Raw genomic sequence first — 17,601 nt, forward strand, 5'->3', positions numbered from 1 at the left:
CTACCTTATTATTACGTGCATACCCCTTCCTGCTTAAGATCTCTTTCAGCCCCCTTCTCTTGTCAGCTAGACTGCAGCAGTAGTTCCCAAACTGGAGCTGGCACTGGATTCAGCATCCTTCCTCCGAGTTCCTGATTTTATATGTCTGTAGCAGAGCCTGTGATTTTGTGATTTCGCATGTCAAGTCCTTGCACTACTGTTGCTGCTGCTGCTGCTGGCCAGGGTACTAGATTTTCAAAACTGCTGGTCTAGAGAAGTGTTTTTTCAACCCTGGGTATACACTGGAGTACCCAGAGAGTTTTAAAATGTTAGCTGTACTTGGATCTCACCCGGATAAACTAACTCAGAAACTCAGAATCTTTGAGCTTGGAGCCATGAGTCTGCCTTTTGGAAACAGTTACTTTTTTAAATATATTTTTATTATTATATTGTAGTCTCAAATCATAATGAAGTTCAGAGTGATAGGGACGTACATGCACACAGCACTTGGCGAGCATCCCCCGGCTCCTTTTCCACACCCTTCCTTTCTCTGTATGTGAGAATGACATTGATAATTTAACATATGCACATAACATCAATGTAAGGATTTCCTTCTTTAAGTCTTTTTTTTTTTTTTTTTTTTGAGGGCCTGGGGCATTTGACCTCCAAGCTCCACCCCCTGCCCTGTTTTTATTCTTTATTTTGAAACAAGGTCTCACTAAGTTGCGGAGGGCCTCACTAATTAGCTGAGGCTGTCCACGAACCGGGAGCCTCCAGTCTCAGCCTCCTGAATGCTGGGATTACAAGCGTGCACCACCATGTCCGGCTCTTTCTTTAATTCTTAATTCTTTTTTTTTTTTTCAATATCTGAGATTGAACCCAGGGACATTCTACCTCTGAGTGATACCTCTAGCCCTATTTTTTTATTCTTTATTTGAAACAGGGTCTCACTAATTTGCAGAGTGCCTCACTAAATAGCTGTGGCTGGCTTCGAACTTGCGATCCTCCTGTCTCAGCCTCCCAAGTACTGGGATTACAACCATGCGCCACCATGCCCGGCTTCCTTCTTTAATTCTGACACCCCCATAGATCCCCTATATGGCTCCACTGGGGTTTTCCTCCTTTATCTAAAGTTGCCTGTGTATCCTGATTACTCCCTAGCTTTCATATATGAGAGAAAACATAAGACCCTTTACTTTCTGAGACTGGTGAATCTCACTCAACCTAATGTTATTATCCAGGTTCAACCATTTTCCAGCAAATGACACAATTTTGTTCTTTACTGCTGAGTAGAATTCTGCTATGCATGTATCCCATACTTCCGTAATCCATTCATCTGTTGATAGACACCTGGGTTGGTTCCATGATTTGGCTACTGGTTCTCATGGATAGCTACAGCCAGTATCTATGCCAGTGTTTCTAAGACTGTCCCATGCACATAAGTTACCTGGGAATCTTGTTAAAATGTAGATTTTAAGTCTACATTTTAAATTATTAAATGTAGATTTTAAATTGTTAAATGTAGATTTTGAGCTGGGCGTGGGGATGCATGCTTGTGATCCCAGCATTCAGGAGGCTGAGACTAGAGGATCGTGGTTTGCAGACAGCCTCAGCTACTTAGTGAGGCCCTCTGAAACTTAGTGAGACCCTGTTTCAAAAAATATAAAGAATAATAAATGGGACGGGGGGGCATAGCTCAGAAGTCAAGTTCCTCTGGGTTCAATCCCCAGACCCACAAAAAAAAAAAAAAAGTAGATTCAGATTCAGTAATTCTGGGAGGGGTCCTAGATTTTGCTTTTTTTTTTTTTTTGCAGTACTAAAGATTGAACCCAGAAGCATTCTAACTCTAAGCTATACCTCTAACCCTATTTTTATTCTTTATTTTTGAGACAGGGTCTCACTAAGTCATAGGGGGCCTTAGTAAGTAGCTGAGGCTGGCCGTGAACCTGCGATCCTCTTGCCTCAGCCTCTAAACGACTGGGATTACAAGCGTGCACCACTATGCCTGGCTTAGATTTTGCATTTCTTTTTTTCTTTTTTTTTTTGCAGGTCTGGGGATGGGACCCAGGGGCATTCGACCTCCGAGCTACACCCCCTGACCTATTTCTTATTCTTTATTTTGAAACCAGGTCTCACAGAGTTGCAGAGGGCCTCACTAAGTAGCTGAGGCTGTCCGCGAACCACGATCCTCCTGTCTCAGCCTCCCGAATGCTGGGATGACACGTGTGTGCCACCACGCCTAAGATTTTGCATTTTTAACATGCTCTCAATAAAGCTGCTGCTCTTCCACAGACTATATACTTTGAGAACCAAGCGTCCTAAATGCCATTTCCTTGATCCTTTTTAAAATTTTTTTATTGGTGCACTGTAGTTGTACATCTTAATGGAGTACAAGATGGCAGAGGCGTGCATGCACATTCAGTTTTCATGTACGTTAACTGGAGATATACCAAGCAATTCGGTTCTAGGGCTCGAGTACCCTTTGGGTATTAGAAACCAAAGGTGACTCTTTGATCTGATTCCACAGGCTGCTTGATGAGAGCAAGAGGAGATCATTTGGGGCAATAGGTTACCATGGCAACCTTTAAGAAGCTGCTTCAACCTGGTGGCTCCTAGATACCACTGACGATCCTAGCAAGGGGAGCCAATGACACTCCGCGCTTGACACATAGCGGTGGCTTCTCAGAGGACTCTGTGTCCCCCAAGAAGTGCAGGGGTTCTGAGCCCCTTCCTCAGCAACGTGTAGCACTGGTCCTCAGGCTGAGTTCAGAAATAACTCTCCCTCGGGACAAATAAACCATAGCCAAGAACAAAACTGTCAGCTATAGTTCAAGGGTCTTAGCATGGATGAGAGAAAATAGTCCTATCGAAAGCAGGAGACCCAAAAAGATGGGTATTCTTTACTCTAGAGTAAATTCTTAAACAACAAGAATCTCTTCAAATTAATTTTTTTTGGGGGGGGGTAAATACAAGGCATGGACACACTTTAAGTCTCACTTTCTCCCATTTTATTATTCCTGTTACTCAACTATATCACATACGTATGTTTATATTTTTATCAAGCCAGCTATTTAAAAAAAAGCAACAAAACAAAAAATGCAGAGGCGTAGCTTCGGCCTCAAATTCTATCTAATCCTTAGATTCTTATCTCCATAGGAGGAAAATCTCAAGCCAAAAGGAAGAAGTCCGAGAAAGCTTCGTTTTGCCCTTAGGATGCACTCTGCCTGCCCGGCCGCTTTCTGTTCCAGAATGCACAGCTTATTCTGTGGAAGAAGAGGTGTGAGTGTGCGGGTCTGGGTCTCCAGGGCTCTTTTCTCTTCTTGTCTTCCTGAGCTCTTTGTTCTGGGATCTGCTGAGGACACAACCCAAGGGCATATTCTTTCAGGACAGGAGCGGCAGGAAGTGCCATTTCGCTTATTCCCTCTGGAGGGACCCACTTATTGGGCAGGATACCAGCTTTGAAGGCCTCTCTGTGAAGCGGCTCCCTCAGTTCTGCTTCCAGCTGGAAGACCTGTGGGCACCAGCGCGGTGGCCACAGAGAGGGTTCTGCGGCTTTGGTTGATAACACTCGCGTCTTCTGTGGCCTGGGGTTGGAGGGAGGGACGCCTCTATGCCTGTGATTTCTGAAGCAATAGCAAGTTTCCATAGAGAAACTATGGGCTGCCCCAGAAGCTAAAGGGCATGCGACTGAAGAATATATTCATGATAGTGAATAAATTCCTTTTATCTTTCTGCAGTTGCAGAGTGTTTTTTTCTTGTTGTTGTTTTGTTTTGTTTTTTGGGGGGAGGGTACTGTGGATTGAACGAGGGGTGTTGTACCTCCGAGCTACACCCCTAGTCTTCTTTTCTTTTTGTTTGAAAACGGGGTTTTCTTAGGTTGCTGGGTGTCTCACTAAGTTGCTGAGGCTGGTCTCAATCCTGCAATCTTTTTGTCTCAGCCTTTCAAGTACAGGTATACACCACCACGCCCAGCTTTTTTTTTTTTTTTCTTCTAAAGACCTTAATTAAAATTCAGATAAATCAAAAGCCATATGGATTTGGGCTAAAGGGCTAAGAGCAAAGAAAGTATGATTTTCTACCTTGCTGCCTCCTTAACCTCTCTTACTTTTTATTTTTATTTTGTTTTTGGTGGTACTGGGACTTGAACCCAGGTGCAGCCTACCTCTGAGCTATACCCCAGACTTTTTTTTTTTTTTTTTTTTTTTAGTTTTTGTTTTGAAACAGGGTTTCACTAGCTTACTGAGAGTCTTGATAAGTTGCTGAGGCTGGCTTCAAACCTGTGATCCTCCCTGTCTCATCCTCACAACTATTGGGATTACAGTCGTATGCCACCACACCCAGTTTACTCTTTTATTTATTTATTTATTTTTGGTGGTACTGGGGGTGGAACCCTTCTACCTCTGGGTTACAGTTCCAGACCTATTTTCTATTTTTATTTGGAAACAGGGTCTCTTACGCCAGCAAGGGGCTTCGAACCTGCACGATCCTCCTGTCTCCACCTCCCAAGCGCGGGGATTACAAGAGTGAGCCACCACGCCGGGCTGTCACTCTTATTTTTAAAGGTAAATGCTGAGTAGGTTGTCAACTTCACTAAGGGAGTGCAGGGCCATGCTATGAGTGCTGGGTCTTGGCCTATGCATAGAAGAGGTCCAGAGCTCACATTTCCCAGCAGTTAGCCGGGGACACTAGGAAAGGGAAGGACAGCAGAGAAGATGGGAGGGGAGAGAGGAACGGAGAATAAGGGAGAGCCAGGGAGAAGCGGGGGAAGAGGAGGCTGGGCACCATGAAAGGCAGAGGAACTGGGAGTGAAGGAGAGGAGGGGAAGAGGGAGGTAGGAGAGAAGGGTGCAGCCGGGAGGCCAGGGAAGAGGACTTGACATTGCTTGGTGTCCATCATGTGTCAGGCAGTGTTTTCATATAAATCACATCATCGAATCGCACAAGGACTCTGGAAGTTAGATATATTTTAATTCCCCACTTTTTTTTTTAATGAAGACATTGAGGAAAGTAAGTTGCTTAAGGTCACAAGGAAAACTGGTCAGAAGCAAACGCCTCTTTCTGTCCCTCTCCTGCTCCTTTCTCAACACCACGTTTACTGGAAGCACTTGCTGTTGTATACAACGAAAGAAAGCAAAGGACAGCTTTCAGGGACTCAGGTTTTAAGAGAGCCTGCACACGCAGAGACCGAGGCTCTAGTTTTAGTGATGAGTGTGATCCAGAAAAGATGATATTTGGAGCATTATAGACTTTGGTAGTAAAAGCAATGTCTTAAAATGATGACCTTTGAAAATAAACTATGCACTCATAAGAAAGAGCCTTGGGAAGAACTATTCAGACAGGTTGTTTTCATTATTATGGATAAAATCATAATCTGATGTTTACAATTTCATTCCACATTGGGGCCGTCCTCAACAATTATCATTCTCTAACTAAATAGCTGTCTGGCTTCACATCCAAATATAATTTCTTCCTTCCTGGGAGGAACTGACCAGTTTATAAGACCTCAAAATGGATTTTTTTCTTTTTAATTCTTTCTTAAAAATCTGAATAAAACCAGAAAATAAAAGCTCTATGACAAACCACAAGGTACTGGTGATTCGTAGCACATAGTCGGCGCTCGTGTTTTTTGTTTGTGTGTTTGTTTGTTCAAGTAATGAATGCTTGTTACAAACTCTCTTGGGGAGAAGTGATTGATCACTTCATGGAAAAAAAATCATTGATGTGTTAGAAACTGTGCAGAAATACCATTGCAAAAATTCATCTTCTTTTGCGGTTCTGGGTATGGAACTCAAGGGCATTTGACCTCCAAGCTACATCCCCTGCCCTATATTTTATGCTTTATTTTGAAACAGGGTGTCACTAAGTTGTGGAGGGCCTCACTAAGTAGGTGAGGCTGTCTGTGAACTGCGATCCTCTGATCTCAGCCTCCCAAATGCTGGGATTACAAGCATGTACCACCATGCTCAGCTAAAAATTCATCTTTTAATGATGCAGTGCAATGTTTCTAGGCTTTGTGTCTGAATCACCCCTAAGATATGGACTGAGTCACTCAGTCCATATCTTATTTATTTATTTCAGAGACCTGAATCATTTTTTTTAAATAAAATTCCCCAGAAATATATTACTTGCACTAAAGTTTGGAAACTACTGATTTAGAGGTTAGCCAAGCCTCTTCATTATAGAATTATAGACTCAGGGCTATCTTTCCCAAAATTTCAATGCTAATCCACTCATATATAAACTAACTAGAACTCCAACTGGTACTGTGAATTCTAGATGAGCATTTCTCAGTCTTTAATGCAAGTTACCCTGGGAATTTATGAAATGGTAGATTCCCAGACTCCATTCAAAGGGACTGGGTTGAAGCCTGATTTTCTGCTTTTTTTTTTTCTTTTTTTTCTTTTTTTTTTTTTTTTTTGGTGGTGCTGGGGTTCCTGGAAGCCCTTCTACCTCTGGGCTACACTCCCAGACCTATTACATATATATTTTTTATTTGGAAACAGGGTCTCTTAAGCCAGCACGGCTGGCTTCGAACCTGCCTGATCCTCCCGTCTCCGCCTCCCAAGCGCGGGGATTACAAGCGTGCGCCACCACGCCCGGCAATTTTCTGCATTTTTTAATGCATTACCCCTCCACTATTCGGGCGCATGTATCCTTCTAACCTCATACCCTCCTGGAAAACACTGTTCTTGTTAACCGTCACTTCTCTGGAAGAGCACATTGTCTATTGGAGATAAATAATGGGCGATTTGTAAGCAGCTTAATGATTAGGAATGTACTCTTAGATTGAATTAATACAAAGTCTCATAATCCATCTGCCTGGTTCTTTTCATTAGAACTACATAGAAAACTATAGTTCTCAATATGATTTTTTAAGAAAAGGCACCTGATAAGGAAAATAACTGTTTCGGTGCTCCCTGGATTGCTGGTTTACTCTTTTCGCAGTGGGTGAGTCAGTGAGGAAAATGTGGGGATCCCAAAGCGTATCCCTGATGAAAAGAGCTTCTGCCCTCCGGAAGCAACAGTGTGCTCGGGAAATCTAATGCTCTGGGAAAGCTAGGATCCTGTTTTCTGGAAGAATGTCACAGCATGCCTATTAAAGCAAATGCCAAAATAAAGCAAAGTCCTATCATTCTGAGCTGCCCTGGATGTGGGAGAGCCCTGCTTGCTGTTGGAGTGACGAGTGACAGAGAGGGAAGGAGACAGGGAGGAATTCAGTGGGGTTGATGGAGATGAGACGGGTACCCGCATGTAGGGAACTCTGCGTTCTCCCAGGTGCACCCCACATTCCGGTCCCACTGTAATTACCTGCAGGTCAGGGAGCTGGTTTTTAAGCCTGCTATGGTCAGGTGTTAGGAGGAGACACAGAAAAGGAGACTGATGGGAACATGAGGGGTATTTCCAGTCATTTTACTGAGATTCCCACCCCCAGATCCTCAGTGCTTAAGTAATTCATCCTGTTTGTTGGCCTACCTAAAAAACAAATATTCTATTCACTGATTCTGAAAAAAATTAATTGCTAATAAAGTTTCAAAAGGCAGCAAGGATGATTTGGGACCTGAGGGAAGGGATGCCCAGAGTGGCCCCTGGGGTACTGCATCCATTATTTAAAACAATGCAAATGGGCAAAGTTTTAAAAAAATCTGTCTCAATTATTTATTTGTAAAATAGGGGTAATAATAACAAAGAGCTCAAGTAACTGTTAGCCTTATTTGATGAGAATATGAGAACACAGCATGTATTAGTTTCTAAACATCTGTTGGTACATAGCCAGTACTCAAAGGCCAGGATGCCAGTCATGACTGTTGGTATCAATTATAGTAGTAGCAGTTTGCCAAATGGATATTCAAAAACCAACATCACCTAGCTCTTTTATTTTAAAATGATACTGGGAATTGAATCCAGAGGCATTCTATCTCTGAGTTAAATCTCTAGACCTATTTTACTTTTATTTGGAAGTAGGGTCTTGTTAAGTTGCAGAAGGCCTCACTAAGTTGCCGAGGTTGCCCTTGAATCTGTGGTCCTCCTGTCTCAGGTACGGTGGTGCATGCCTATAAACATTGGGTTTATAGACAGGCACCATCATACCCAGCCCAACTAGCTCTTTTTGAATGGTCCTTAAAATGATTACATAGATTGGATGAGAAAAGGGGGTATATAAATAAGTACATGAAATATGAAGTCTAGACTATTGCTGTTGTCTTGATTTTCCCTTGAACTTAAGGAAAGATTTAATTTTGGGGCGGGGAAGTGCAAAGCACTGAGCTGCTTCATAAACGTGTCCCGTGTTCATTTTTCTTAGAGAAGATCTATTTTCTCTCTGCCGCGCTAACCAGATTTAGGGTACATGACTCACACAACATCAGAACTCTAGGTTTGTTCAGATGCCTTTAATGATATTGTTCTCAGATTGTTTATTCTTTGTGGCAGGAAATAAAAACAAGAGGACTCCAGAATGTGAATTCTGTATCTCTACTAGAAGTATCTGAGATGGTCAGGCCCTAAATTTCCTTCAACCATAAAATACGAATTGAATGAAGATGTTGAATCATTGTAAACCCAGCATAGGAATGTGTGTGATGGTTGGGGTGGGGGGATGCAGGGAGTGTTCTGAGTTCTAGGTGGTGTGAGCATCCTAGCGGTGCTATGGTACGATATCTGGGACTTTTCCTTTCCCCTGCCAAATATGGATCAAAACGACTGCTGTGCGGAGCTCACAGCTTTGTTGGGAGCTTTAATGACCAAAGGCTAAGCACTGACCTAAAGCAAGCTGGTATGTTTCCCAGCAGCCTCAGTTCATGAGTCTCGGCTCCGTTTGGAAATGTTTGCTTGTCTACGATCTCTCCTAAAAGACACCAAGGAAGGATGCGCTCCAGGTTTTCTTCCCCACTTTGAGCTCACACTGGTTTGATGTAGATTGTTAGCTCACATTCTGCAGAGCGATTCTGGATTCCTGAACCCCAAAGAATGAGACCTAGAGGAGAGCTGGTTCTGCTGGCGCAGTTGGCGGGGGGGCTGCTTCAATTCAGGTCATTGATCTAGTCAGCAGACTGGAGGAAGCCCTCTCTGCCGCCACCCCAAAGCTCACGGAAGTGACAGTTTACATTTTTATTTCATTAATAAAATATGGCCTCACTTTTCTTTGGGAATCCAGAAGCGTGAGGGGCTACATTTGTTGCAAACTCCATGCAGATAAAGGGGAGAGGGATTCCTTTTGAAGCTACATCCTCTTAATAATAAATAATTTTGATCTACTATACATAACAGTAGTGCATTTCTTGTTAAAACAGCAAGCTTGTTTTTTTTTTTTACCAAAATGAAAAGAAAACATCCATTTCTTTATAAATAGTTTAAATAGTTTAAATACATATTTCATACCAAGGATATAAAAATAGCTTTTTTTTTTCCTGATAAATAAAGACGTTTTCATTTACATGGCAAATAACGTGCGAATAGCTAACCACTGGCCACCAGCTCTATGTGACTGATTGTCTAGGAGATGACATGCAGTGATAATTGTCCCTTTGCCTTCGCAAAAAGAAAAATAGATCAGCGGGCGCTGCGCTCCCGAGGCAACAATGCTACAGAGATTGCTCGGAAATACACTCAGGAGGAACCTTTGCTCCACTTCACAAAAGCCACCCGGGACAAAACTGATCCGCAAAAGCTTTGTCTGGGACATCTAGCTGCTCAGACCCTCAGGGTCTTTAGACTTTTACCAAAGTCTGTCAAACAGACCAGTTAAGTGAACACCTGTACAAAAAAAAAAAAAAAAAAAAAAAATCTGTCTTCTGCTTCTAGGACCTGGAAGTTGTCTGCTACAGTACGGAGGCGGCTCTCTCTGCCTTTCCCCAGCTGCTCAAGATGTCTCCTGCAGGGCTCCCAGCCCTGTATCCCCGGTCTTCATGCCCTCTAGAGGCAGAGAAGGCAAACTAAAGCTGTCATGCAATGGCAGGCTTGAACTCGGTGGCGGAGTCCTGTGTGCTGATATCATACGTTTATGGCTTTGTTATCTTTTGCTTCTGCTGTGCTTGTGACCACTTCCAGGGGAAAGTTCTCCAAGGCTTTGGTAGAGACCGATGTTGCTCCTTCTCGCTCCCAAGAGCCGGGCAAGTTCTCCAGACTGAAGGAACTAACGGGCCCCTGACCAAAGCTCCCCTCCTCTGATCTGCTCGGGAGAACCAGGTGCAAAGATGTTTCTGAGGAGGAGCAGACGGAGGACGAGAGGGTGGCCGAGATGGACTGCAGGGGCGTCAGCGTCGTATCCGAGTGGGGAGAGATGCACCTTAGGAACTGCAGATGACCTTCTTGGACCACCTGGTAGTGGGAAGGTGAATAATCGAGGTTTGGAGGGTGATACAGTTCACTGTCTGCGGGGCTTTGCTCATGAACCGCAGTTTGTTGGGGGCTGTTCCCCACAGAGGAGGGATCCACGCTCCAAATGTCAGAGGTGATGTTACCGCGGCAGAGTTGTGCTTGGGTATACGCAGTCCCGCCTGTTTGCAGGTGGAGGCAGGGTTGGTGTGCGCCCCAGTTTATCCTGGCCTGCAAGCTCTCCCTGGAGGGACACACGGAGGTGGGGTGCAGAGAACAAAACCGGGAAGGCTCCTGAGGTGACAGAACACTTTCTAAAAGCTGCAGAACATTCTTCATGTCTTTGCCTAGCTGGGAGACCTCCTGAGTCAACGTTGTTACCTGCGTGGAGGAAGCAAAGGAAAAGGCCATCGTTAGTGGTACAGAGTGAGAGGGGGTCTCAGAGCAGCCAGGCAGGGAAGTGAGTGTTCTTAATAAGAAGACCTGAAAGCCTGCCACGCACCCAAGTGCTCAGTAAGCAGGTGGACATGCGTTCTGACCTCGAGCCATTCTCATTCCAAAGAAACCTACAGAGACACAGGCAGTCTGGCCCTCTTAATCGGGGATTCGGGGGATTTTGATAAGAATTACAGATGTAAGTCAGGGATAGTGGCACATACCTGTCATCCTAGTACTTGGGAGGCTGAGACAGGAGGATTGTCAGGTTTGAGGCCAGCCTCAGAAACTTAGCAAGACCCTCACCAACTTAGTGACACCCTGATTCAAAGTAAAAATAAAATGGGGCTGGGGGCATAGCTCAGAAGTAGAATGCCCCTGGATTCAATCCCCAGTACCAAAATAAAAAAGAATTAGAACTGGGCGTGGTGCTGCATGCCTGTAATCCCAGCATTTGGGAGGCTGAGACCGGAGGATCGCGGTTCGCGGACAGCCTCAGCTACTTAGTGAAGACCTAAATATAAATCTTAAGACTCTAAACTTTTAGAAGAAAATCTGGGTCATAAAACCTCACAACATTGAAATTGGCAGTGATTTCTTGGATATGATTTCAATGGCACAGGCAACAGAAGAGTATACAAACTCCCTAAAAAATAAAAAACATATTGTATATCCAAAGACAATGTAAACAGAGTTAACAGTTACTAATAGAATGGGATAAAATATTTCCAAATGCTATATCTGAAGGTATATTAATATTCCAACTAAAAAACCTAAAAATTAACAACAATAAAGGCAAACAATACCCTTTAGAGATAGGTAACAGACTAACATAAATAATGAATCTCCACAGATAACCAATCTTAGTTGTCTGTTGGATGGAAAATCTTGTTTCTCTGGTTCTGGTGTGTGTTACCTATTTCTTCTTTGTAGTTAATCTCTTTGAGTATTTTCTCTAGCGCTGGTTTTGAAGACATAAATTCCTTCAGTTTCTGTTTGTCATGGGAGCTTCTTATTTCTCCATCTAATTTGATAGAAAGTTTTGCTGGGTAGGAAATTTTTGGCTGGAAGTTGTTTTCTTTCAGAATTGGGAATATGTTACTCCAAGCCCTTCTGGCTCTCATAACTTGGTTTGGGAAGTCTGGAGTGATTCTAATTGGTTTGCCTCTGAATGTCACTTGGCCCTTTGCTTTTGTTGCCTTTAAGATTCTCTGCTTGGCTTCCACATTGGTCATTTTGACAATTATGTGGCGTGGGGATCCTCTTCTCCGATCCTGTCTAAAGGGAGTTCTATAAGTTTCCTGAATCTGTGTATCAACCTCTTGCTCTATGTTTGGAAATTTTTCTGCAATTACTTCCTTGAAGAGATTGTTGATCCCTTTGGTTTCACTTTCTTTTCCCTCCTCTATTCCAATTCTTCTTAGGTTAGCTCTCTTAAAATGGGCCCATATTTCTTCAATGTCAGATTCCTGCTGTCAGATATTTTTTTCTAGATTAGAAACTATGCGTTCATTTTTGGATTGCTCATCTTCTAAGAGTGAGATTCTGTTCTCCATGTGTTCTAATCAGTTGTTTGTGCTTTGAATTGAGGCCTTTACTTCATTAATTGCATCCTTTATCTCTTTTTGGCTCTCTCTGAGTTCTTTTTGAAGCACCTCTATTATTTCTACAGTTATTTTCCTGATTTGATCTTCTAGAAATCTCTGATTTTCTGTTTTATCGGGTTCTGATGTTGTGGGGTTGTGGGCATTCATTGCTCCAGTATTATTCCTCTTTCCCATGATTTTGGAAGTTTGTGCCTTCTCTGGGTTCTTCCCTTGGGTCACTATGGCTTCACTTAAGGTGCTCTGGATCTCGAGTCTGTAGTATCTCTGACCCCAGTACTCCTTTACTGGGTTGTATCACAGAGTTTCTGACCCAGGGAGTCGATAGAGGCCTGCTTTAAACTATGGGGGGTGCCAGGTTGCACGTTCTCCTATGGTGTGATATCTCTGCCACCGCCACTCCCCCACTGGGTCAAGTCCCAGGAAGTACAGTACTGGGATTTCTCCTCTGTGGCCCGCAATTTGACTCACTGTTCTTGAGTACGCAGATGTAGCTGTACTGGACTCGGTGAATTTGCTGCTGCTGCCGCCAGTGGCAATATGGCGCTGCTGCTACGCCCTCGGCTGTGAGGCTGACGTATTTCTTCTTGGTTTTGATTTCCACTCTGAGTGCCTGCAGCGTGTGCTGAGCTCAGCCACTGGGAGCTTTAGATGCTCCCTGCGCCAAAAATTCCCGCCTGGCTGTTCCGCAGCGGCTCACCTCGGCTTGCTGTAGCCGTCCGGTGAACGTACCGCTGCCGCCGGATTATGGCGCTGCTGCCGTGTCCTCGGGCGTGAGGCCGGTGTATCTCCTCTGTGGCTCTGAGCTCTGTTCTCAGTCCGCTTTCTCTCTGGAGCCTGGTGATTTTTTTGTTTCTCTGGTGATGGTGTTTTCTGGCTATGAAAGGCGCTGATTTTGTGGTAATGGAGATTGGTTGTTAGTGGGACTCTTAAGCCCCGCTTTTCTCGGTCGCCATCTTCCCGGAAGTCCTATTTTATATTTTTGAAACAGGGTCTCTTACGCCAGCGCGGCTGGCTTCGAACCTGCACGATCCTCCTGTCTCCGCCTCCCAAGCACGGGGATTACAAGCGTGCACCACCACGCCCGGCTTATTGGTGTTTTATAATTGTATATTATAATGAGGATCAGAGTGGTAGACACATACCTGCACACAGTACAGCACTTGGTGTTTCTTTTGGGAATATCTCTCTCTCTCTCTCTCTCTCTCTCTCTCTCTCCTTTCTGTGTGTATGTTGTTGAGACTGATGGCAATAATTTAATATTTGTATGTAGTATTATTTGAACTAGTTCCTTCATCAAATTTCTTCTTCAGTCCCTTAATCCTCTTACACTATTTTACTGGAATCTCCCCTCATTTATCTGAAGACACTCTTTTTTCACAATTTCTCTCTGGCTTCCACAGATGAGAGAAAATATATAGCCCTTTGCTTTCCAAGACTGGCTAATCTCAGCATAATATTTTTCTGCAAAGGACATAATTTTGTTCTTCATAGCTGAGTAAAATTTCCCTGTCTGTATACATCACAGTTTTATAATCTATCTGTTGATGGACACCTAGGCTAGTTTCTATTTTTTATTTTACATTTAAATGAGTAATAAAATTCACCGAAGGAGTTATTTTCCTAATGACCATATCAGGTGGTTTTTTATTTTATTATTTTAATTTTATTATTTATTTATTTATTTGGTGGTACTGGGGATGGAACCCCCCCCCAGGCTTTTCTACCTCCAGGCTACACTCTAAGACTATTTATACTTTATTTGGAAACAGGGTCTCACTGAGTTGCTGAGAGCCTCACTAAGTACCTGAGGCTGGCTTCGAACCTGTGCGATCCTCTTGTCTCAGCCTCCGAAGTGCTGGGATTACAAGTATGTGCCACCCCGCCTGGCTTGTTTTTTTTTCTTTTTTTTCTTTTTTTTAATCATGGAAGACAACTAGAAGATAAATTTGACTCAGATATGGCTTTTTTGAAATTTGTGTGCTCCCCAAACTGAGGAAGACTACTTAAATCACAGAAAGAAAGATATTTCCAATTATTGGTTAGATTCATGGTGCTAACTCAGCGTTGTGACATTTTGCCTTCGTTGCTATGACACTTTGTAGTATATAATAGACTTCCTTTCAACTTGATTTTACTATTTTGAATCACAGAATTTAACAGAAGCAGTCAGAACCTTTGGCTAAAGACCATCAGGACAAAAGAAAGGGCAGTTTCAATTTCTAGGATGCCAAAGCCAAAATTCCTGCTCTGGGCAGACTTTCTTCAATATCTAAGCACACTTTCCTAATTCACCCAGCGACTTAATTCAGTCCCCTTTCTGTGACCATGTTTTGAAACTAATTCTTCCTGGCAGCCACACTGGGCAGTAGCACTGCTCAAAGTCATTCATTTAAAAAAGGCCAGAAGGAGATTTTTTCATGGCTCAGGCAACCAACTGATAACACCTGCCCTGAGAGTGCCAAGTCCAAACCAATTCCTGCCCTCTGGCTGGCATGGAGCTCGAGGAACTTGACCGACTGCATGTGCAGGCATCTTAAGCAGATAAAAAACTTCTGGAGACAAAGAAATATCTCAGTGAATCTGAAAAAGATTTATAGTGCTTTGAAACTTTCACTATGCATTGGCTGATTCATCAATCTGCAGCCACAGCTACATGGGAGTCTGAAGCAGGAGGATCACTTGAACCCAAGAATTCAAGACCAGCCTAGGCAACCCAGTCGCTTATAAACACACACACACACACACACACACACACACACACACACACGTAACAAAGTGTATGATCACACATAATCAGCACGGCAGGCAGAATTTCTGTTCTGTAGAGACAGATTACTGACTTATATTTACTGAGACCTTATCAAATTACTGACTTACATTTCAGAGAAGTCCACCACTAACTGTGATAGTGGAAGGGATATGGTAACATCTTTTCTTATCTTTCTTTTGCAATACTGGGGGGATTGAACCCAAGGGCATTCTACCTCCAAACTCTACCTCCAGCCCTATTTTTTATTCTTTTATTTTTGAAACAGGGCCTCACTAAGTAGCTGAGGCTGTCCGTGAAATTGGATTCTCCTGTCTCAACCTCCCAAACACTGGGATTACAGGCGTGCACCATCACACCCGGCCTGGTAACATGCTTTCTTGCAAGTGTTCTAAGCCTAATTCCTCTATCATAACTTGGCAAGGCTATATTAGCTCGGCTCCCAATAAAAAGGCTTCCAGTTGGTCTTTTCTTGTGGATTCAATAAAGATACAGTCTTTGAGGAACAACTTTTCATTTTAGACATGTTGACAATTAGTCAGTAAACATTTGAGTACACTTATAATATGCTTTCAGGTATGTCTTCCTGATTGAATTAGCCAACAGTGCTAAGATAGGAAGGGATATATTGTTATTTCCCAACCTAAGATCAGAGGTAAAATGACATTTGAAGGTCACTTGTTTCATGACTGATGGTCTGTGGTCTAGAATTCTGGCCCTGTAAATTTGCTTCTCTTTTGCTTCAAGGATATTATTATCACAAAGGAAAGGAGATCTTGCTTAAGAAAGTTGAGAATTTTTTGCTAATGTGATCAAAACCTGTAAAGAGAATAATGACCCAAAAGACCTCCTGGATTAAAACTGTCTGAAATGTTAATTTCATGTCAAATAAGTCCAAAATAATAGAAGACTGATTGAACACACTAAATTTTTTTTCGTAGCAAATTATATGAATGAAAGAAAAACATAGAAGACTTTCCAACTGGGTAAAAATCATATTTCCGATGATCTACTTTTCTAGTTTTCAAAATAGACAGGTATTTTTCCATGGTTGAAATACCTTATCATGATCACATTCTTGACATCTTTTGTTTCTAATTTATGTTTTTATTTTTGTGATACTGGTGATTGAACTCAGGGACATTCTACCTCAAGCTGCATCTCTACCACTGCTTTTTTTTTTTTTTTAATTTGAAAGGAGGGTCTTGCTAAGTTGCTGTGAGCCTCCCTAAGTTGCTGAGGCTGACCTCAAACCTGTGATTCTCCTCTCTCAGCCTCCCAAGCACTGGGATTTCAGGTGTGCACCACCACACCCAGCTCATCCTTGACATCTTTTACTGTGATTTACAACTCAGAGACCATGAACTTTGGGAATGCAGGGTCTTGACTAGATCCAGGAATATAAATAAGCATTAACATTTTCAGAAAACAAACTACAATTCCAGCTTGAATCGAAAGAAGTAAAGAACCCAAGGACACAGAACTTTCTTTAGCTCTGTAGGATAATGATCCATCTATGGTGCGGAAGATTTCTGTCTCTGGGGACACACTCCTGCACTAATTAGAGTTCCGTGAGGGAGTTAATCCCTGTTAGGCAAGGGACCTCTCTCTGTAGGAAGACAAAGCCAGCTGTCACCGGGAGAGACAGCATCTCCTGAAGGTGGAGACCTTGGTGCCACCAGCCTGACACAGAAAAGGCAGCAAAGTTTTACTGAACTTTGGATTCCGGCTTCCTGCTGGGCTTGCTGACAGAATTCATTCTAAAACAGGAAAGACACTATTCTTAATCAAATGAAGGAACAAAGCACCTACTTCCTGGGGGTGGCGAGGTCCCAACCCCAGCATGGTAATAAAGCAGGACAGAAGAAATAAAAGAGGTAGAGGCGGAAACTTTAATATGGAAGCCTGTGGTGAAATTACCCAATATCCTGCCCCCTTAAACCAGAACTATAGCCCTCCTCCCAGCCAAGTTTCTTAGTTCCAAATATCTGCGGAATTTGTAAGTCTTTACTTATTACCCTGAACATTGTAGACTATTCTTAAAGAGACATCTCTAGTGTGTGTGTGTGTGTGTGTGTGTGTGTGTGTGTGTGTGTGTGCTAGAAATTGAGCCCAGGAGCCTTCTACCTCTGAGTTACATCTCTAGCCCTTTTTATTTTTTACTTCGAAACAGGATTTTACTAAGTTGCTTCAGGCCTTGCTAAGTTGCTAAGGCTGACACAAACCTGAGACCTCCCTGTCTCAGTGTCCCAAGTTCTGGGATTACAGCCCTGCCACAACTATGTCCACCTCAAAGAGGTATCTGTTGATTAGATCTCAGAGAACAAAAGGGAAAAAAAGGTTGGTCAAACATTATACTGGATATTCACTCACTTACAAAATACCTTGAATTGTTAATTATCCAACCTAGGAACAGTTAAGTTGGAGAGATACCACTTGGTCAGATGGCCGTCCCTGAATAAACAAAATAGATATCTATTGAGAAGATAGAGAAGACAGT

At 42.9% G+C, this 17,601-nt stretch overlaps 1 protein-coding gene across 1 annotated transcript in view; it reads right to left on the bottom strand.

The window, feature by feature from the left end:
* Positions 1 to 9,968: 9,968 nt before the first annotated feature.
* KCNH8 (potassium voltage-gated channel subfamily H member 8) overlaps positions 9,969 to 17,601 on the bottom strand; it is a gene marked incomplete at both ends in the record, with an annotated part of 371,332 nt that continues 363,699 nt past the window's right edge. The window contains one exon of the mRNA XM_080715733.1: positions 9,969 to 10,673. Within this exon, the coding sequence (XP_080571859.1) occupies positions 9,969 to 10,673 (705 nt within the window). The remainder of the gene's footprint in view (positions 10,674 to 17,601) is intronic.

This window comes from Muscardinus avellanarius (assembly GCF_963383645.1).
Source record: "Muscardinus avellanarius genome assembly, chromosome: 18".
Taxonomy (NCBI): Eukaryota; Metazoa; Chordata; class Mammalia; order Rodentia; family Gliridae; genus Muscardinus; species Muscardinus avellanarius.